The sequence below is a fragment of the Oculina patagonica genome, chromosome 4 (genome assembly GCF_052425735.1).
Source record: "Oculina patagonica isolate OP01 chromosome 4, crgOcupat, whole genome shotgun sequence".
NCBI classification, from domain to species: Eukaryota; Metazoa; Cnidaria; class Anthozoa; order Scleractinia; family Oculinidae; genus Oculina; species Oculina patagonica.
In genome coordinates, this window is record NC_135761.1 from 48,075,087 (window position 1) to 48,097,362 (window position 22,276).

General features: G+C 38.5%; 1 protein-coding gene and 1 pseudogene across 3 annotated transcripts in view; both read left to right on the forward strand.

Annotated features, from left to right (window-relative positions):
* LOC144652487 (uncharacterized) overlaps window positions 1–22,276 on the forward strand; it is a 90,508-nt gene that overhangs the window by 62,463 nt on the left and 5,769 nt on the right. The window contains exons 2-11 of one of the 2 annotated variants that reach the window (XM_078512502.1): window positions 9,947–10,628; window positions 11,326–11,505; window positions 13,699–13,794; window positions 14,490–14,573; window positions 15,017–15,159; window positions 15,315–15,456; window positions 16,251–16,302; window positions 16,838–16,933; window positions 17,422–17,471; window positions 18,545–20,898. In XM_078512502.1, coding sequence (XP_078368628.1) covers window positions 9,977–10,628; window positions 11,326–11,505; window positions 13,699–13,794; window positions 14,490–14,573; window positions 15,017–15,159; window positions 15,315–15,456; window positions 16,251–16,302; window positions 16,838–16,933; window positions 17,422–17,471; window positions 18,545–20,898 — 3,849 coding nt within the window. In that variant the 5' untranslated portion in view covers window positions 9,947–9,976. The remainder of the gene's footprint in view (window positions 1–9,946; window positions 10,629–11,325; window positions 11,506–13,698; window positions 13,795–14,489; window positions 14,574–15,016; window positions 15,160–15,314; window positions 15,457–16,250; window positions 16,303–16,837; window positions 16,934–17,421; window positions 17,472–18,544; window positions 20,899–22,276) is intronic. The other variant, XM_078512501.1, reaches the window with a different exon arrangement.
* The window catches only part of LOC144652484 (uncharacterized), a 214,025-nt pseudogene continuing 195,662 nt past the window's right edge, over window positions 3,914–22,276 (forward strand). Inside the window, exon 1 of the transcript XR_013570550.1 lies at window positions 3,914–4,105. The product of XR_013570550.1 is annotated as an uncharacterized LOC144652484 (transcript). The remainder of the gene's footprint in view (window positions 4,106–22,276) is intronic.

The window sequence follows — 22,276 nt, forward strand, 5'->3', positions numbered from 1 at the left end:
GGGAGGGGGCGAGTGTGGACATTCGACGAAATGGCGGTTGTCAGGTTGTTAGCATGGCCTGTGTCCATCTGTTCCTTCTGTTTAACTCTTTAACTGCTAAAGTCGACTTTTGTCGACATTTGGAGGAGCAGTCAATGAACCACTCATGACGTCATTAATTTGATAGTCAGCAGATTCTAGTGATAATTCGATAAGCATCTGATAGAGCTAGATTTGACCTTTTCAAATAACTATTCATTTTGCGTATCGGTCGTATCCTGAAGTCAATCACTTTTAGCAAAATCGGTGCTTAAACAGGCCAAAACACCTGTAAAAGATCGAGGTCCTCTTTTCAGAGTTACCAATGTTTTAATCAAAACTTTTTTGGTCTAAAGGAAGGACGGATACACTAGAAAGAAGTGGAAATAACAAAGCCGAGAAGAACGAAAGGAAAAGGAGCAATAAAAAAACAATGGAAACGATTTCCATGCAATCTTCATCAAAATCTTGCTGCATTGTGGAAAAGTGCTCTTTAAGCAAAGTTAAGGGAAATTAAGGATCATAGCACCAAAAATTTAGTTTAACGGTAAAAAACCCGGTTTTTAGATAAACTTAGCGCTGAAAGGGTTAATATTAATTTTTGGCAGCTTGGAGACTGAATCTGTACCTTCTCTCCTTTTTAAGATCCCACAAAGTTCTTCATTAGGTAGAGGAATTTAATCAAAGCATGTAATCGTTATGTGCGGTATTAATAACTTTTTTCCCCAGGGAAAGGAAATTTGAACAACCAATAACTAAAAAATACAAATGTCTGGGAAGTGACTGGGAGACGTTGACATTTTGATTTCATCGTTACATATACGTGTTCTAGGTTCACCGTTGTCCTGCATGACGATCGTTGAGCAGAAAAATTCTAGAACTCTTTTACTGAACGGTAATTTTTCCGGAAACTCCGTTCGGATTGCACGGGTTTCCCAGTTCTAGCGTTCTAGTCTCTTTTGCATCAGGTCTCCCACCAGCGAAAAGAAATAACAGGAAACTGAACTACAAATGAGCATTGCAGTACACACATCAAGCTGCAGCGGAGGAAATTTTTGTTGCTAAGACAAATTGAAAAATATTGTCATGTAAATAACAAACGCAATCTACTTACCATGACAAAAACGAACATTCGCGGAGGAAAAGCAAATATATCTATGAACACGCGTGGTCACACGCGTGTGGTCGCGCGTGAGGACACGTGAACGGGCCGTACCGCTGACTGAAACGGCAGGCTCAATATAAATCCAAGATGGCGGGGGATAGCGGCTGTTTATTTCCAGTTAAATTTATATCATGTAAACTGACTGAGAGAACTGTCCCTCCGTGAACTTTGAACAGCTCTTTGAATGACTTTATTGACAACCTGTTTATACCTTTCACGAAGTATGAACCACGATGGATTGGCTGAGTTCAGCGCGCCTTAAAGCAACAGTACACATGTCAACTGAGATCGAAGTACAGCAAGAAGAACAAAATCTTCACAAGAAAGCATCTCAGTGTCGATAAGTGGCATGCATGTAGCATTACTTTCTTTTTTCTTAACTTTGATGTGCCTAGATGTTGGATTGAGCGAGCTTGTGAAGAAAATCTTTCGCTGTTGTATTTACATTTGCTATCACAACATTGCCGAATTAAGAAGCTTATATGGCGCTGAAAATGCTCCGAAAAATGCCCTAGGTGCCTTTTCTTCGCCACTATTTTGATTGTTATCGATAGATGTATGCTTGATTAGCTATTTTGTACCACTTTTGTGCCAAATTGAGTAAATAAATGGCTTCTGTGTTTCGGTGAATTTTGATGAAATAGCAAGAAATCGTTAAGTCACGTGTGTTTAGTTCCTCAGTAAGAATAAAATATATTGGTCCCCAAACATTTTGTGCCATTTTTGTGAAGTTAAATGATGGATTTCATTACCCATGTAAGAATAATGTATATAAGTTGTTGCTCATGGGAGATATTTGGCACTAATTAAAGGCTATTTCCAGCAGTACGAAATGTGTACCTTCCAAAAGTCTGTTTGAGGAGAAGAAATCAAATCGGACGGTTGAAGTAAATTATTGTACTTAAAGCCTTATAACCACAGAATATAATGCAGTGAATTTTATTTTCAGAAGTCTTTTTTTCTTGTGGAACTGGTCATTCAAAGTCAGCTAATTAAATATGCATAAATTAGTGAAAAATGGCCAATTTTGCAAAAGGAGCCATAACTCCAAGGGAATAAAATATTTTGAGCTAATGTTTTGCCACAGTGAATAGCTCACCATACCCAACATTTATGCTAAGTTTGGGCGAAATCGGTGATTTGAGCTGTATCACCTATTGCCCGTTTCTGCCCTGTTCTCTCATGTACGCACTGTTAAGATCTTGATTCAAAGAAAAGTTTTATTAAATTTCTGTTTTGATCCTTGCCGAGAATCAGGTATGTTGGTATAGCTTTTAGGCTGAATATACAACATATAGTTATATTATATCTTTATCCTTTAATAAAATTGAGTTTAGTTGGCTGACGGCTTCAACTAAGCCGACTCTATTCAGTCTTGTACTTCATAAATAGTTCTGAGTTGAATTTTTACAGGCCTCGTTTAAGCCTTAAAGGTAAAGTCTGCTTCGAGCCTAGTGGCCCATACAGGCCGGAGCTTATCCCAATTTACGTAGCATTAAGCGACTGAGAGTATTGCTACTCCCCCCTGGATGGGATGCTAGTCCATCGCAGGGTTACCCCCCAGCAGTAAATTCGCCGGTACCCATTTATACACCTGGGTGGAGAGAGGCACTGTGAGAGTAAAGTGTCTTGCCCAAGAACACAACGCAGCGCCCCGGCCAGGCCTCGAACCCGGGCCGTTCGACTCGGAGGCGAGCGCGCTAACCATTAGGCCACCGCGCCTCCCACAAGCCTTAAGCTGTCTTTATTTAGATTTTAATACCTTAGCCTACAGACTTTCCAGCTTAACTCATTCGCTCTACCTTGTGCAATCTTCTAAATTGTTAAGTATAAATAGAGCGTTCTTATTTCTGTAAATCGAGTAACGCCGAAGAAGACGAATAAACGTGTGAAGTCCAAGTTCTTGTGTCCTTATTCCAGTTGTACCGGATCCGACGGTACTTTGGAACCCGTGACAAGTTCCTCTCCCGCAGCAAGCGAGTTGTTCAGGGCTAATTTTCCCCAGTCAAGTTCAACGAGTCCAGTTTCTCAGCTGCAAGGCCTCTCATCGCCCGTTTTCTCATTGTAAGAGTTCAGAACGACAAAACCCGTTGTCACAGTTTAGGCTATTACAAAAAAAAAAATTCACTGTGACATATGAAAAATAATCGCAAATCAGTAGAAAAAGAAGGCTTAAGAAAACCACTTTCAACTAAAACAAATCAAGCTCGATTACCAAAAAAGTCAGATATCGATTATGAAATTCTAAGAAATCGATTGAAGTATTTCTTAAGAAAAAAACGCGAATTAAATTAACTAATAAAGTTTATTCTCTACTTTCCAGCTTATTAACGTCATTAACAAAAACAAATTAAGTGGGGGGACGCTTATTAGAACCCATACTCCCCGGTATAACGAAAACAAACAGCTGACAGAAGTCACGGAATTCAGACTACCAGGAGCCCAGCCAGGACGAAAAGTGACGTATTTTTCTGCATGAAATTGCTGTACGCAGGCTAGCTATACAAAGCTCACTTGCTGTTAAGTTAGCAATGATGCAAGTGTAAATTCCTTCCTTTGCTCTCTTTATTGCTTCAAAAAAACCTAGAAAGAAAAGTTCGCGTGTTTAGCGTGACTCAAAATGCAAATGAGTTGTTAGTCACGCAACGTCTGCTTCTCTGACAACGCGTGGATGACTGGGTACGAGTCTGGTGGACGGGCGGATTTCTTTGATTGCTGGTTGATTGCATCTGAGCTGTGCGCTGCTAGGAAAGCTTCTCGTTCGTTTACTGTCCTTTTGGGTGATAAACAAACTAACTAAAAGCTCAGAAGATTAATCAGTGTGTTATCAAATATGTAACTTCCGTCTTCACGTGTGTTTGGTGAAAAGTTTAGCTGTTCTGAGTTGAACTTCCTGCTTCAGTGTCTGAATTCAAGGAGAAGGTAAGCTTTCGTTTTGTTGATCGTGTCTATCGTGGTTTTCTATGTTTAGTTTTAAAAAAGATAATTCCCTTCTTTTTCACTGAAGTAACAAGCTTTTTTGTCTTTAGTCGTATCATAGATTACAACGTCGCAGTTTTAACTGCGTTCACAGGCTAATAAAATCAGACAACCCTTTAGCACTTACACTTTCGATTTACATGCATAAAAATGTGCGCAACTTGCATAATTTCTCTTACAGTATTAATGTGGTGGAATTTGATCGGGTTTCTTGTTAGCAGTTGAATTCTGTGCAATAGTTTTTGTATTAATGTTCTCGCTTTGCATTGATTAATCAGCTGAAGCTGTAGTAATTTGATCAAATATATAAAATATAATAAAATATATAGAACTGGTTGCTTCCCTGTGGGCTGTGGCTTATAAATGCTTCAATAACTTGGTAAGGGAAGATGTTTGTGTGGGATTCAATAGATCCAGGAATAGATGCCACCAAAATATTCCGGGAAATTATATATCAATTTGCCTCAACTAATCATTGTGCAACCCTTATGAAATCAGGGCGCAGTTAGTATTACATTGGCTTGTTTTTTTTTTTTTTTTTCGTGAAAGTTACACTTTGAGTTACATGATATGTTACGTTGCTTCTGATTGGGCGATTCCAGAAAATATCCGTACCATATCACGGACGGCTTTTTGGAAATCCAAGGGCAAGGGGGGGTTCTTTGAACTGGAATTCCGAAGGCATGGGGAGATACTTACGATTGGAATTCCTAAGGCATGGGGGAGTTCCAGATCTTGGATTTCCAGAGGAGAAAACAAGAGTGTGTTCCTTGAAAATGCTTATTTTGTGGACTACCAATTTGCAAATAAAGCACGAACTGACGACCGCGTTGCGGAAGCAGGATACAAGACAAGTATCGATTGATCAGGCATGTGTTTGCGTGGGTTCTACATCAAGCTTCAGAGGGCTTAACATTGATGAACTTCTTCATTCGCTCTTTGTTTTCTTGTCAAAGCAGATCCACAAATATCTAGTCCATTCAGTTGAGTGGAAAACTCTTTTGCTATGCTTCGAGACGCCATTTTGAAGCACGTGGGTTGGGAGCGACTGCTGACCCATAAGGCTCAAAATTCAAGATGGCGGATATGTCAGTGCACTCGACTGGTCCTCAATCGTATTATCTTCCAAATTTACACACCTGCATCACACGATATTCTTATTCTAATGTTCTGCACCAGTTTGGGGCAGTGTAAAGTTAATGTAGGTTGTATCTGTTGAACAAGGGTAAGGAGAAAAGTCTTGTTTTTTTTTTTTACATTCTCATCCCAGAATCTCTTGAGTCATAATGACTGTCTCTATGTACAGATCGAGTCATTTGAAATAATTTGATGTAAGATACGCCACATTGGGCGTATTTGCGAACCCTGACAGGAATTCTAAAGAGCTTGACGAAAACATGAAAAATCTGAATGGGAGGGGGGTTAACGATTATGGAATCCGAGGGCATGGGGGAATAACGCATTTTGGTCTTCTTGTACTCGGACTACTTTTCATATATTTGCATATGGAAGGTATTCAGGACAAAAGTTAGAAAACGTCTTACACCTCCTTAGTTAGGATACAAACAATTTTAAAACTGTGTGTGTGTGTGTGGGGGGGGGGGGGGCTCAATTCAAATTTCCTGAGAGGCATCCTTGTACCTTTCGTAATGGGAGTCCCCCCAGTCTATTAAGTGAATTATCTGTATAAGAGCTACACAAAGTTGTTTAGTCATCAAAATATATTCATTAAGTTAGTACTGGACAGTTAATGAGCCCTTAGGTTATGTAAGGGTGAATTTACATGCATACACAAACAATGGTAGAATTGTTTTAATCTGTATTGTAGAGCTAAAGTCTCACATTAAATTTTAGTTTAACACAACCCAAATATTATTGTCATCGTAGAGTAATTAGTTATCTTTAAGATACACTATTGATGTTTTAGGTCTAATTTTCTTTTTTCTTTCAGTGCAATCAACCTGCAGGCCTTAAATGTCATCATGTGATTTCTCTACAACACAGGACAAGAATGTCATTATGCCTTCGTAGGTGAGCTTAATATTTTTCTCCTTGTTTATTTTAACATGATTTTATAAAAATAACTACACTTGAGTGTTATTGATATAGATCCTGGAGGGACAAATGCCCCCAGTCACCTTATTTATTGTAGAGTTCCATTTATATAACATAGGCACGCTAAGCATGCAGGAGTTATTTTTTCAATTTATGGGGTGGCTTGGGATGAAACTGGGTGATTGTCCTGTTGGGATGGTTTATGCCATGGGTTGAGCTATTTATGTATGGCGGCCCACGGAGTCACTTTTTGCACAAAATTTGCTTGCAAACAAAATAATTTTCACGTGCATTTTGATACATCAGAACTGTTTTATTCAATACGTACATTTTCATCATTTAATTGATAGAACAAAAACTAATTCAATTATCAAAATGCACAAAATGGCACGTTCTTATCTCTGTTTAAAGCGGTTATTTTGTTGCCAGCTTTCTAGCAACCGTAACGTGTTACTTTTGTTTGTTACGGAATACTTTTGGCTTTTTGTCAAACACTGTAATATGATACTGTTGTTTTTCTGACTTTTGTAACATGACACCTTTGTTTTTAAAACGAACGTAACACGATACCCTTGTTTTTCTCGAAAAAGCCACGTCTCCATATAGACATTGAACGAAAAGTACTATAATAAACGAAGTAATAAACGAATCAAATCAAAAACCACTTTCTTCGGAAAAGTTCTTTAAAGCGCACTACACCTGGAGTATTTGTTTCCTGTCAGAACTGTTCAACAACGATTTTCATTCATTCACAACGTAAATTCTATAAAAAACAATAACTAATTGAGTTATCAAATTGTCACGGAATGGCACGCTCTTATTCTGTTTTTGCTATTGATCGTAGTTGCTTTTAACAGCAAAGTTAATACTTGTACCGGTTCATTTCAAATCCATGATAATTCACAACTCACCAATTAATCTTCGAGCTGAAAATCTTTCAACGAAATCGAACTGCGACACGCTGCGACACATAATTTCGTCAGATTGCTTCCCCTTTATAAACTGCAATTTGATTGGTTCTGATAGTACCTGAAATCTGATTGGTGTGACAAACACACATACTTCACTGACTGATTACAGGTCCATCGCGCCGACTAAGAGCTATTTTTGAAAAAATAACTCAATAAGGGGGTGGCTATAATTATTTTAACTTGCTGACCATATAAATATTTAAAGAGGTGTCCATGTTAGAAATAAAGGTGTCAATTTCAAATTATAGATTGAAGTGTTTATATATTATAGTCTATTATATTACTGTCCTTCGTTAAAGTGGTGTCCGTATTAGAGTAGTATTCAATGGATTGTTTTGTTTGCAGGAAATATTAAGAAAGGGCCAAGACCTCTTGAATGTATATTCTCCAAATCAAAAGTTTAAGAATGATTCTTTCAGCAAGAATGGGTGAGTAAAATATAAGTATATAGTTAAGTGTTATTACTTCACTGCACAGACATAATAACAGTGAAAGCCCTCTAAGAGGGCATGTGGTTACTGTCTGCAGTAAATAAATATAGAATTTATTACAATTTACCGTAAAGTTCCGTGTATAAGCCGCACCCGTAGATAAGCCTCACCCCCGATTTGAAAGCTCAAATTTCGAAAAAAAAAAAACAGACAATAAAGTTTGAAGTTCAAGTGAAGTTCTATTGGTAAACAAACAAGGGCAAACAAACACGGCAGTTGTTGCAATGTTTAATATGAATTAAATCTTACGAAAGCCAAATTTTACTTGTCATACCTCCCTTTTAGTTTGAGTTCACAATATTTTGAACTCGGATGCTCTCTTTATACCATTTTTTCAAGGTTATTTCTTCAAAACACTCAATGAAATTTTATTTCGTACGATTCGTATGCGAATAATGAATGCTTAGTAACCAAGCTTTGAAATGTAGAGAGGAGTCTGGGCATCACAAAACAAACATGGCGGCGCTTTCCTTTAGTTTGGCTGTCGGAAGAAACCACGTTTTCAAGGTTTTTGGAAACCGCTACCCGCAACAGGATAAAAACTTCATGCAGAATATGAGTTTGATTATCCAATAGTTGCATTTGCTGTGAAGGTCAATAAAAAAGCGAAGCGATCGGCCATTTGCCTTGTGAGTACTTGCGATTATCTTGATGTTTTCTCGCATGCGGGCAGAAAGACATGCCTCGAACAGCTTTGCAGAGGAAAACAAAGGCAGTGAACAACAACAAAGTTTTCAGGTTGTTATATATTTCTTCAGTGATCTATTGAGGAGTTTTTTATGAATGTTAATTAGGCCTTTGAGAACTTCTACCAGAGGTGTTTCTGTAGATAAGCCGCACCCCCGATTTTTGACTTTAATTTTGAGTAAAAAGGTGCGGCTTATACATTGATCTTTACGGTATCTAAGCTTCATGAATAATCTAATTTGCATAACTTGGCATATATTTTTTGGCCAAGTAGCGTTGCAGAATTTTGAATATTTTTTTACCTCTGTTGTCCCAAATACCCTTTTCTGCAAAATATAATTATCTCCTTATACTCAGAGATAAATTCAGACATTCATTCCTAGCAACAAGCAAGGTTTAGAATGCATAAAGTAAATATAAATAATATTTCAGTGCATTTCAGACCACTCTTACCTCGATTTTGATTGATTCATGGGTTGTATCACAGTTGACGATCAATATCAATAGACTTTCTATTATTACTGCCTTCTTGCTCTTAAAACAAATTCAAGAGCTCTCTCTGCCCTGACAAATGCCATTCACAAAAGCCTCGGGTCCAACGCCATTTTGAATTCCCATTTTACTTATCGCGGAATATGTCGTGTAGGCTACATTCAAATTTGCAGGGGGATTGGGTAATAACCTTGTCATGCATTCTACCAAAATTTGTAGCAATCAAACGAAGAATAAATTTTTGGTAAATTTTTTCGCCAACATTCCCGAAAAAAAGGGCGGTACGAGAAAGAGTTTTATGGCCAGAAGTTATTAGGTAAATCCTTGTGCCGTTTCAGGTACACTTTCGTTCTTCCTTCGTGCCTCGGAAAGTCTTACTTCGAAGGAATATCCATGTGCGAAGCATCATGTTCCAACTATGTTCGGCCATGGATATGCACGTGGCAATCATCATATTCCAACTACGTTCGGCCAGCGGTTCATCAAAGCAGTCTATTGTCGATCGTGGACAGTTCGAAAGCGCCATAATGATTGTGAAAGTGGCTTTTTTCAATCGGAATTCTCGTATTTAAGTAAATCCTAACAATTCATTACCATAACTCATATATCCTTCTAAAGAATTGTATTGTAATTGTAACAAGCTACCTGGAGAACTTGAGAAATCCTTGTGCCGTTTCAGTATGGTCTCGTTCTTACTTCGTGCTTCGGAAGGTCTTACTTACACTTACTTACCCAGACTGTGGCATAGAGGTTACCTTGGTAACCACAAAAATTACTATGTATATTTTGTCAGTAGTTGACAGTTGGCACATTTGTTAATTTTTTGTACCTGAAACCTTTCCTAGTTTGCCATCAATTAATTCACAACCACTGACATGCTGAATATTATAATGAGATATTAGAGATATTAGATATATTAGAGAGAAGCCATAGGCACAGTGTACAGTTGCAGTACTATAAGGATAACCAGCCATGACCAGTAATAAACTGATGTTTATTGTTTATATTTTTCCAAGAGAATAAATTTTCATTAAAAAGCTTATTTGTTTTCTGAAATCACTGAATTCCTTTCTATACTTTGCTCGTAGGCACATCTCTAACAAGTCCACTTTGTCATAATGTCAGCACCTGAGAATGGAGGTTGCAGTTCAATGGATGACGATGGAGACCCACCACCTCTTAGTATCAAACTCACCAAACTCAGTGCTCTTCCAAAAACATCAAAACCTTCAAGTGATGTCCAGCTCCCAGTAGATGTTCTGTTATTGACTGTCGAGAATAGCGAGTTCTTGGCATGTCATTATTACCTGAGAAATGCCTTTAGAAGTTATTTCCAATCATTTGGTTATGCATACTTTGGAAACATGGGTGATCAGCAGAAGCCATGGAAAGTTGCTTTAGTGAGGTGTTCAAGATCAGATCCTGGTGGCTCTCAAACTGTTGCTAAAAATTCAGTTACCCAGCTGAGACCCAAGGTCACCTTTTGTGTTGGCTCCTGTAAAGGACTGAGTCGTGAAAAAGCCAAGTTAGGAGATGTGGTTATATCCTCTAAGCTAACAACAGATGCCTACAAAACCCCAGTGAGCAAAGATATTGGCAACCTTGTCAGAAATGCCGCAGATGGCTGGGAGGCGCCATTAGAAAACCCAGAAGCAAAAGATGTCCAAGTACACTGTGATGGTGAGATTTTGAGTTGTCCTGATCCAGTTAGTGTTGAACAGCAATGTAAATTACATCCAGGAGCCATTGCAGCAGAAAGAGAAGGAAAAGGTGAGCTGAGGTTACACATGAACCCTATTCGAGGGTTGTCCAATACACCCGAAAGTCGCATGAGAAAAACCACTTCCGGCGACTAGAATTAACTTCCGTTCAGCTCTCTCACGAAATGACTTCCGGTTGACGGGTCGTGACAATCCGTACGGATCGTCAAGATGTTGGTGACCAGTCCATTTGTGTTGGGTCGTCACTACCGCTGTTGACTCGACACAGTACGGGTATATTGAACATGGTTGCCCTATTCAGACCAGGCTTTTTTTAACCTTCTTGGCACTGGAATGGGAGGTGGAGGTTGGGGGGGGGGGGAGGGGGGTAGTGGAGGGGGAAGGAAAGAAGGGGAGCTCTGTAACTTTAAAACCATTTATGCTATAATCTCCAAATCAAAATATAAATTTAACACACAATGATTTAGACAGTTATTATAATATGATGCTCATTGCTGATAAATCTGTGGTTGCCATTAGCAACATGCAATAATGACATCAGAAGCCAACGTAATTTTTATGTTTATGTAATTTCTTCTATATGCACCATTAATACACACATACTTAGGGTGGTCTGCCTGTGGTATAACCAGTCACCCTATACTTACAGTAAAAAAGTGTTTATGGTGTGCAGCATATCCCCTTTGTCTTCTTTGTCTTAATTATCAAATTAAACTGCTTACTTTCATTTTTTGTCTTTTCTGTAGGCATTTTTGCAGCAGCCCATGACATGAAGTCAGAATGGGTTGTTGTGAAGGGTGTGTCACATTTTGCAGACAGCAGTACACGTCAGTCATGGGAGTCTTTTGCTTGTGTGATGGCAGCTTCTGTTGTTTCCAATATATTATGTGATCCTTTTGTTTTTGAACATTGGCCTCACTATGGAGGTATGTATACCAGCCTCTTCTGAGGGTTTGTGTTACTTTTCTTTCAGATGATGATGAAATTAAAAGGGATGAGAAAATGAGGAAGCTGGTGAGCCTGCAATCCTAAGAGGCCACCTGTCTTATACCCATGAAAGAGGGAGGGGAGGGTGAGGGGTGGAATGCACAAGGGGAGGGGTCAGATTAAATTCCTATCCTGAACTTGCTTGCATAACGTTTCAACAGACTATTTAGATGTGATATTAGTCTTAAGTTTCATTCTTTGTGTTATATGGGTACCTTAGTGAATGTTGGGAGAGTTGAAAACACTGACCCCCGATCCGCGGACTACCCACTGACCCCCCACTCCACGGATCACCCTACGGACTACTCCGCGGACTACCCTACGGACTACCCCTACGGAGTACCCTAAGAAATGAAACAAATTCATGTTTACGAGGAAAAGAGACACAAGAAACCAGCTACCTTGCTTCAATTTGCGATTGTAAAATGCCGCCATCTTGCTTTTATCTGTTTTCTCAAAACAGTCACGGAACGGAACAGGATGGCGGAATAATCTAAAAACATGGAATGACGGAATATTCTAAAACGCCGAATTGTAAAACATTAAAAAAGAAACAACAACAGCAATAAAAACAAACAAACAAAAGAAAACTTTTAACTACTAACTTTCTCACACAACGATTAAAGATAAGAATGTCGCTAATAATGATTCAGGTACTTGTGGATATTCGTGCGGTGACAGAAAAACCAAGTTTTTTTTACAAGATGGGCTAGCAGTAGAAAACCATAATATAGATGCTATAACTGGACTTATACTGTTATAAGCTGATTTACGCGTTTTTTTTGCCAAAGTTAAGCCCTGTTGGTTGGATTGGTGACTAACCGGAAACCCCTTGTTGTGGGTTTCCTTTTTTTTCAGTACGAACTCAGTAGATTTCAGGTCCTTCCATTTTCTTTTTAACGGCTTCGTTAATGTACTTTGGCTTTGTAAGTTTCGTTGTCTCGAGCGGGGCAAAAACGTCTTCTGTAAGATAACAAAATCCTCACTCGATCACTCGGTAACCTTCCTCGAAAGACCGGCTCCAGATCGAGGCCCTCGAACGATTAAGAAGATATATAAAGAACCCGTCATTTTAAGGGATATATTAAGTGTTTGCTGATTTTCTACTGCTAGCCCATCTTGTAAAAAACTTGGTTTTTCTGTCATTGCAACGAATATCCACAAGTTAAGTACCTGAATCATTATTAGCGACATTCTTAGCTTTAATCGCTGTCTGAGAAAGTTAGTAGTTAAAGATTTCTTTTTTTGATTGTTTTTGTTGCTGTTGTTGTTTCTTTTTTAATTTTTCACAATTCCACGTTTTAGAAAATTCCGTCATTCCATGTTTTTGGATTTTCCACCATTCCACCATGCCGTTCCATCATTCCACCAATCTACCGAATAGGGTCACCCTGCTTATAATTCATAGGTCAACAACGATGTGGACCTGAAAACACAATTCCAAAGCACCCACAACAGGAGACGGAGCGAAACTTTTGAAGTTGCCATTTACTTGACAAAGTCCTTTTTGTTGAAGATGCATACTGGGCACGAAGTTAGTTTGTAACAAGAAAGACTGGATCAAGGGAAATAAGATGGTGGCTGTTTCGATTGATCGCACAAGTGGCACAGATAGGTTTCTCATTTCTCTTTTCCTCGTAAACATAAATTCGTTTCATTTCTTAGGGTACTCGGTAGGGGTAGTCCGTAGGGTAGTCCGTGGAGTAGTCCGTAGGGTGATCCGCAGAGTGGGGGGTCAGTGGGTAGTCCGCGGATCGGGGGTCAGTGTTTTCATCTCTCCCGTGAATGTTAACACAAGGAATGAAACACAAGACTAAATTAATAAAATTATCTCAATTTGTGAAACAATCAGCTTGCCATCTGAAAAAGTCTGTTGAAAAGTTATGCAAGCAAGTGCAGGGTAGGAATTTAAACTTTACAAAGGCTTCTGCCTTTGAAATAGAAATTCATCCCTTGGTCAGGTACTTAAACCAACACTCGGCAGCTCTTCCCATTTTTGTGTCTGTATTAAAGAGGATGAACTGTAACAAACAAGCAAACAAACAAGAACATGTTATTGAGAAAAAAAAGGAAAAAGAATTTTCATGTTAAAGCAGCACAGTTTAACTTGACTGCTTTTCCCATAATTGCAGAGGAAGGAAGTTCAACTGTTTCAACAAAGAGAGACTTACCAAGTTCAAGTTCTCAGGATGCTAAACGAATAAAGCTCATGACGTCAGACCTTCCAGGTTGGTAATAATAAGAATTTTTGTAATGATCTTTTTTAACACTCCAATACAATCACTGTATGTTCCAGTGAGCCTTGGATTAGTTTATTTGTGGCAAGGAACTTCAAGAAGTTGGCAACCAAGTCCAAGATGAAAAGAATAGACTTTCAACCTTTAAAGAGTGTAAGAAACTATTAGAAACTTTCTGTGAGGATCGATAGGGTTTGACTTGGTGAATTTTTCAGTAAGTCTTCACATCAGACCTGAAGTTTATGTTGAATTTGCAGTTATCATTATCAAATCATGTTACCTATGCGCACACCGTCTGACTGGCAAACACTGATTTAACTTTTAAATACGGCTGTATAAGATAACACTGACATATTGTGAAGTCTAAAGTGAGTGTGGGAAAACTGCAAAATCCTTGCATTGTGTGAAATGGTGCGACAGACTAGACAAGAATTCATTGTCGACCATTTTGTACAGCCAGCAGACTCAAAGTTTCTGTGAACATCCTAACACATTAGTTTCAATATGAGGAAAAGAAAATGAACAGAAGTGCTTGTTTAGAGCTGCATGTTAATTGTATTTCGTCTTGTAAATATAAACATGCACCACTGTTGTTTCTTTACTATGATATTGCCCATGGTTCTATCAGGTGTAGATTGCTGTTGCATTTTTTACCAGCACAGTTTGACAAGGTTTCCTTTTTACAGATATTTCAGCAGCTGAGGAGAGTTCAATGAGAGAGTTGCCATGTTCAAGTGACTGTCCAGATGCTGAACAAAGAAGGATTGCAGGTGATATTTTTAGGGGCAATAACGTTAGACTATCTTATCTTACCCCCAGGTGTAAAATCAATATGAAGGTGCCAGAGGCTCGAGAAGAATTTTGGCATAAATGAGGCTTGGGACCATAAAGTTTGTAAAGAGTTTTTCAGAGGGGACATGTTAATAAGAAGCATGCTGGGATGTTGGTCACAAACTGGGTATTGCACTGTGATGTTGCTCATGGTCAAGGAATTTAAGGAGATATTCATGCCTGGAATTGAGATTGTATTTTTATTAGTTCTATAATATGCAATTAAAAGAGAATAATTCACTTGGCAAACCGATATCACAACTTTTTTTTCAGATTAAATTTAGCCTGAAAATCTGTAATCAGCAAAATAACACCTGATCCTTTTCCCTTCAATTCGGCATGTCAAGTAGTTCTAAACGTTTTTTTTCTCTACTGACTGCAGCCCAACCTACTGAGCAGCATATGAATGAACAACAAGAGCTGGATCGGTACAAAGAACATGATACTTGGTTGGAGTTGGTAAAACGAGATGTCTTTTCTATTGATCGCCTGCTCAGTGAGAAACGGACGGAACAGCAACGAAAGGTTTGTGTCACGTAATAATAATTAAATAATAAATACACCATTCACATGCTTATCACAGACCCAAATTGTCTATGAAAAATGCCAGGCGATCAAAAGTAAACTGATACCACACTAGATTAGTTAACATTAACACATTTTTTGTTCTTCTCCTCCAGCAAAGGAATCTATTTCTAGCACGGTTCCGACACCACTTGCTATACTTAAATCAGTGTAATGGCTGTCGTGTGAGTCTGTCAGGCAGGTATTACCACTGCCTTCACTGCATTAATGTTGCCTTCTGCTACGATTGTTACATGGGTGAGTTGTCATGATATTCTTAGCTGCTAAAAACAGTATTCAGTGTAAGGGGTTATATATATCACCCTTTATTTACAGGAAGGTTCTCTTTAGCTGTCAAGCATGAGTCAAATCATTTTTATGTAATAATGATAATTGCCTCAAACTTAATTTTGGCCTTAACCTTCCGTAACTTGACTTCACTGTCAGTTGAATTGCCAAGTGACTTAAAGTTGTTAGTTTAATAAATGTAAGTTTATGTTCTTTGTAATTGAAGGTTTTTTTTTTTGCCCATGACATTAACTTCAAGCTAGTGGTCGGTGTAAGATTCATTTCAGAGACAAACTAATATATTGACAGCAAAAATTTAAGGTATCACAGAAGTAAATAGCTGTGGTTTACATTACATGTATTTTGTATCAAACTTAATTGATGCGTCATTGACCTTCATCAGCTATTGAGAGAGTCTGTATGTGTTTATTATGTAGCATATATCTCCTTAGAAAATTCTATATCACAATAAAAGACAAAGTCTCTCTGCTAACAGGAGTCTAAACCATGGCCATGACTCTGAAACCCCCCCCCCCTAACCCCCACCCCCTCCCTCCTCCCCCGTCTCCCCACGAAGTAACCTGTCAACTGTTAGAATGTCCATGCTAATCCTGATTGGACAGTGTAAATTGCAGAAATACATATACTTACCTCAGCGCAGATTGGCCAGATTACACTTGTTTAAAAACTTGTTAGGGACGATTAAAGTAGTTAATTAACAAATACATCTTATGCTTGAAATTGAATCTGTTTCTGTCACACAGCCGGGGTAAAACCAGAAGACCACACAGAAAATCACGATGTTATTGACATGAGGTGAGTATTGAAATTCACAACTGTGTACACTGTAGTTATTTTGTTTGTACAAACAAATTTAGTGTCTTTTAAATCCCTAAGTGGCCCACCAATTGCACCACTCTTTTCTGCAAAGTCGGAAATGGTTTTTCATTGTTCAGTAATGTCTTAAAAAAATCCCATTTGTGTGAAAGTGAACTATGCTGTTTGCTCCACAACAGCAATCTTGCAAAAAATATTGCTGAGCATTTGAGAATTTTGCCACTTCATAAGACACGCAAACCAGCTAAGTGGTAAAGAGACCATTATGTTACATCTGGATTCCGGTGCTCAAAAGGTGAATGAGGCTACACATCACGGGAATAACTATCCAGTGGACAAAATACCCAATCACTTGTTTTTTCAGCACATATCTACTGGATTCTTATATTTGAAACATTGCAATTTTAGCCGTACTAAAAAAATCAAACTTTGAACTGCTTGCTGTGACTGATGGGGTATTCTTTTATTACTTGAACTTCAGACTCTAATGATGTGTTTACTATTCATTTTTCAGATATAAGTGTGGTGTGTGTAAAGGTTTTATACTTGGGACCCGGTTTTGCTGCTACGAGTGTGAGCACTTCTTTTTGTGCATTGTATGTCAATCAAGGTAACATAAATTTTCTTTTATAGCAGTAGGTTACCAGCTATATCAGCTTTTTTAGGTTTCTAAACTTACTTAGTTATAAATAATATACTGAACACGTTTACTCCTTTAAATAGACTGGCTATAGTTGGAACGCGATTACTTCTAGTATGATATAATTGATAAACAATGCTACTGGTATTAAACAGACGAGTACATGCTATGCTTACACAATAACTGTAAACAAAGATAGGCAGGTGGGTGGAAATGTCAGTAATCATAGAAAGCAACAAAGCACCAGCCTGGAAAAGATGTCACGTGACCTCTACCCTCTTCAGACACATGCTCCTGTGGTGAGAAAAGCATCTTCCACTAATTTGGTTCTTCAACCAGTAAAAGGCTAACTTTGCTGTTTTCAAATACGTTGAATGAAAACGCCATTGCTAAACTCTAGATTAACATCTCCAAAGGAAAAAGCCGTTGTAAATCAACCAACAATATGTTTATTCTAGACATCCTGCCACCCACACAGTGACGAAATTTCCAATGAAGATCAAGAAAGGTGAGAGAGGCAGAGTTGTAAATGCATGATGTCGATAAAATGAAGTCTAATTTATCAGTCTTTTCCTCAATGCAATTTTGTCACAACTACAATCACTAAGAAGCAAAGATCGTCCAAAATAAAAGTGATAATTTTTTTATAAGGTGGACAAGTAAGTAACGACATCCCAGACTACGCTTGATAATCATCAAAATGACACAGTTTTCCAAAAAGACGTTGGGAATGACTCGGGGTAAATAGAAAACAACTGTCAGTGGTCTCGACCTACTCTTCTCATTTTAACTGTCCGCGAGTACGAACTAGCTATGTAACGCCATATGGCCATATAATGATCTTATTAATCGAGCTTAGTTTCTCCTCCCCAAGCCACTCGCGGCTGCGCCGCTCGTTGTCGCGTCTTTGCTGCTTGCAAGTGGGCACTAAAAAAACCAACAACACCGTCAGCTACGCAGGCTAATCAAGCCAAGTCCATCTGTATGCGGGAATCTTGACCTCGGTCGTTTGTACTGGATATGTTCAAGGGCTTAATCCTCTTGGTGAAGGAGTAATGAAGGGCTGTTTTTAGTCTGACTGAACTTTCAGACTAAGGCTCTGTTTACAAGGAGTTAGAATAACCCACTGGGATCCCTGGTAGCTCTAGTGCTAGGGTTACCCTAGCTAGAGGTTTACCCTAGAGCTCTCCTCTCCTACTTAGGACAACTTTGTTTTGATTCTAAGAAACAGAATCAGATCAAAAAACTGACAAAATTAACGAATCGTGACCAAGAAAAGATCGTTTTCATTAAAGATTTGTTACATTTTTGCTCTGAAAGGAAATGAAAACATTTTCAAATAACAGCTTTTTGTGAAAACATTTTTGTTTTAAATGTTTGCCGCCACTGTTGCTACATATTCGATGACATAATTATTTATAGTTTCTTCGTAAAGCGCGTTCAAAATTTACTGCGCTTAGAAATTGAAATCTGTTTTTACGGAAACTGCGAAAAAAGGCGAAAACAAGCTTTGACATTATGTTTACTATCCAAGCCAAGCCAAGTCCTCGACTCTAAATTTAATGCTTTCATGTTTTACAGAACCGTTTGTGGAACAGTGTCAAAAACAGCTACAGTCTCATTACAACACCTTCAGTAAGGTCAAAATTGTTCCGTGGGAACAAAGCTCGGCTGTTCACATTAGCGAGATGTACACACAGCTATCTTGGGTTAGGGATGAGAGGAAGCCAAGTGGAGTTACACAAGAGGAACTTGAAGACTACACTGATATATTCAAGGGTGATAAGCATCATCCCAACCCTAAGCGTATTTTAGTCTTTGGCCGGCCAGGCATTGGGAAAAGTACTTTTTCCAAAAAAACTGCTTTTGACTGGTCACAACAAGAAAAGAGAATCCTAATGAAGTTTGATCTTGTGCTCCTGATTAAACTGCGAGATGTGTGTAATTTGAAGGATATCCGCGATGTTCTAAAGGCTTCTAAACTACTGTCTGGTGAAGGCGTGATTTCAGTTGATGATGTCTTTAATTACATCCGAGATTATCAAGAGAAGGTGTTACTCATTTTGGATGGCTATGATGAATACAGCTGTGCTGGAGAACAATCACCGGTCCGTGACATCTGGGAGGGCACATTACTGAGAAACTGTCAAGTCATTATGACAACGCGGCATTTGAAAGTTGACGAATTAAGATGCCCCAGCCATGTTCAGTTTGAGATTAATGGATTCAAAAGCGAAAATCAAGTCAGAGCGTTTGCAAGGAGGTTTCTCAAAGATAAAGAAGACGTTGACGAATTTGTAAAAGATTTGAAAGAAAAAGGTCTGAAAAACATGGCGGAAATACCTCTTCTCCTGCTGATGCTGTGTTTACTCTGGAAGGGTAAACATCATAGAGGACTGCCAAAATCACGGGCCGGCATTTACACAGGTTTTATTCAAACATTGTTGGACCACCTGATTGAAAAAGATGCAGATGCAAAGCAATTTAGAAAAGTAGATGACTACAAAGAAGAGCTCTGTAAATTAGGCAAGCTTGCCTTTGATGCCCTTTTGCAAGACTGTCTTTCTTTTCACGTCAGTGAACTGCCCGACGACATTTTTAGTACGAAATTAATTGTAGTCGGGTTGTTTCATGTTCTGAATGTTGCAAGTTTGACTCCCGAGAAAGAAGTTATTTTCATTCACAAGTCTTTACAGGAGTTTCTTGCCGCCTTTTACCTCAAGGAGAAGTTGTTAAAAGAACAAAGTACAAGCTGTCTGTCCGAAGTTGACTCGTTTGAAAAGATTGTCAAGATGATTGAAGTTCTCAAATTTGCTTATGAGCTGTCAGCAGACGCCGCATGCGCTGTTCTACATCATCTGGGGATGGTAGGAAAGAAGCAAGGTCTGACAGAGTACAACTTCACTGAGACACCTTGTATTGAAGATTTGTCAGAAGCGCAAAAACAGTTTCTAACTTTTATTTCACACAGCTTTTTCTGCTGTGCAGACGAGAAGAGAGGGGAGCTCTACTCCACGTGTCTGTCTTACGCTGGAGGTTTTTTATTACTTGATTCAGACCAGCTGAATAGTGTTGCCAGTGAACACTTGCTGAAATCTGCCGAGGTGCCAGAGTTTATTTTTTTCTCTAAATCCCCAAGCAAGCATTCAGAACAAAGTTATCATGACTTGATCACTGTACTGGAAGATGTAAATGCAGTTGTTGTCAGCTGTTCGAGTGAAAAGAAAGCCTCGAATTTTCTAAAAAGGTATCCATTCCGTCCAGTAAGTGACTTTTTCCTGAAGAAGGAAGGGATGAAAATGAACATTTATATGACTATGATCAGGAAAACCAACAACTTCACTTTCCTCACTGAAATGCTTAAGGAGCTCATTTTACCACCAGAGTCTACTCAGAAGAAGGTAGTTGCCGACCAGTCAAATGAACAAGACAACAGAACTGCTTTGTGTTTGACTGACAACAATGATAGCACCACTGATCAACCTCGTCATTGCTTGTCCTGTGTCAGGGATATTTATATTGATATAGAAAGCCAAGAGATGGAGACGCTCGTTGAGGTTTTACCATTTGTGACGTCTCCACGATGTATATGGATTTATGGTAAAGCAGGTGCTCCTGAGTTGTCAGAGACACTGGTCTCATGTATTAACTTTACAAACAGACTTGAGATCTTAAAACTTGAGCGTATCAATTTGACAGCCAAGGCTGCTGCTGTCATTGCCAGATCTCTGCCCCAGGCTCCTAACTTGCGTATGCTCGACTTGTCATCTAACCCTCTTGGTAAAGGAGTAAGTGATCTCACACGACATCTCAGCTGTGTTCCTCACCTGGAGTACCTGTACCTTGTTCATGTTAAGATGACAAAGAAACAAGTAAATGATTTGACTGAAGCTGTACGACAGAGCAACATCCCCTTCTTAGGATCATCATACCACGTAAGTTTTGTGAGTTTTGTTGCTTTTTGTTTCTACTGGTTGCCTTTATACTGAATACGACTGAGTTCTAAACTTCCTGATTTATTTTCATTCCGTTGTTTTGACAAACAAACGGGCCGTTCAAATTATTTTAATTTGTTAGTGTAATAGCGGGATACAATATCTATTTAAGTTTCACTGCTTACATTGTTGTGGCTCTGGCTGTAACCTTATTTGTTTTACTTTGCAGCTCTGCTTGTCTGAGACTCATTTTCACTTTTTGGCGTTTTTAAATCTCAATTGCATGCAATGTCGTTAGAGATAAACGTCTTGCATTTTTCATCCAGAAACAGCATTTCGTGAGAGAGTTTATATTTCAACTCTCAAGTGAATTATATTAACTTTCTGGCAGTTGCTTTTTGTACGGTGCTTTAATACAGTGTCTTAAACGGAATACTGACTCGTGGGATACAGTTACGTTTGTTGCTTTTTGTGCCTGTCTTTTCCTGTTGGATTCATAGTGACTACAAATGATTAATGATAATTAGACAATATATGGTCAATGTTTGCGAAAAGCAGCTCACAGGCGCGAAACAGCAGTGCAAAGTGATCCAAAGTGAAATACCATTTCAAAGCAAATCACATGGTGGAAATGTTTGGCTTTTCGGATGCAAATAAATTCATGGGAAAGGACTATTCAGGGAAAAGGTACGAGTTCTGACGTTCTTAAAAGACAAACAAGAGTGTGTGCTTTATACTTTGTAAAAATCAGTCATTTTGTAAAGTTTTCAATTAATAAAGCAATTTTGAATTAAGAAACGAAGGAACCCATTTAAAATAAAAATCAGAAAAACCTTGTTTTGATAAGCTGTGGAAATTTTATTTATGCTCGTTATTCCAAATAACACTCAAATCCATGTGAACGATATTAAAATATTTGCTGTTCAAAATGCGTTACAAGATAAAATCTGATGCTGAATTAAATCATTTATTACTGCAGTATACTGAGCTTAGAAAGTGTGACAATTCTTTTTTTTAAATTGTGTCCTTTGTGATTTCCAGGTAGGCGGATGTAGTTGAACTGCCAATTCTTTAATGTTTGTGAAATAGAAATTTGAAGAAATTTATCACCCTCATTTTAGTGACTGTTTAAGCTTCACTAAAAGACCCGTAGTTAATAATCAGCGGAAGATCTATTGTTCTATTAGGCCAAGATGTTTCTCGACTCGCCCGCTTCATTTTTTTTTTTTTTTTGGGGGGGGGGGGGCGCTTCTCTTTTTTTAATATTTGTTATTTGGAAAGTTGGAACAAACAAAAAACGACAGGCGTTACTCCTCAATTTTGTCTGCGTTTAAATACGAACTTTATAAGGCCAAAATTTTAAAGCCTCGGCACGTCA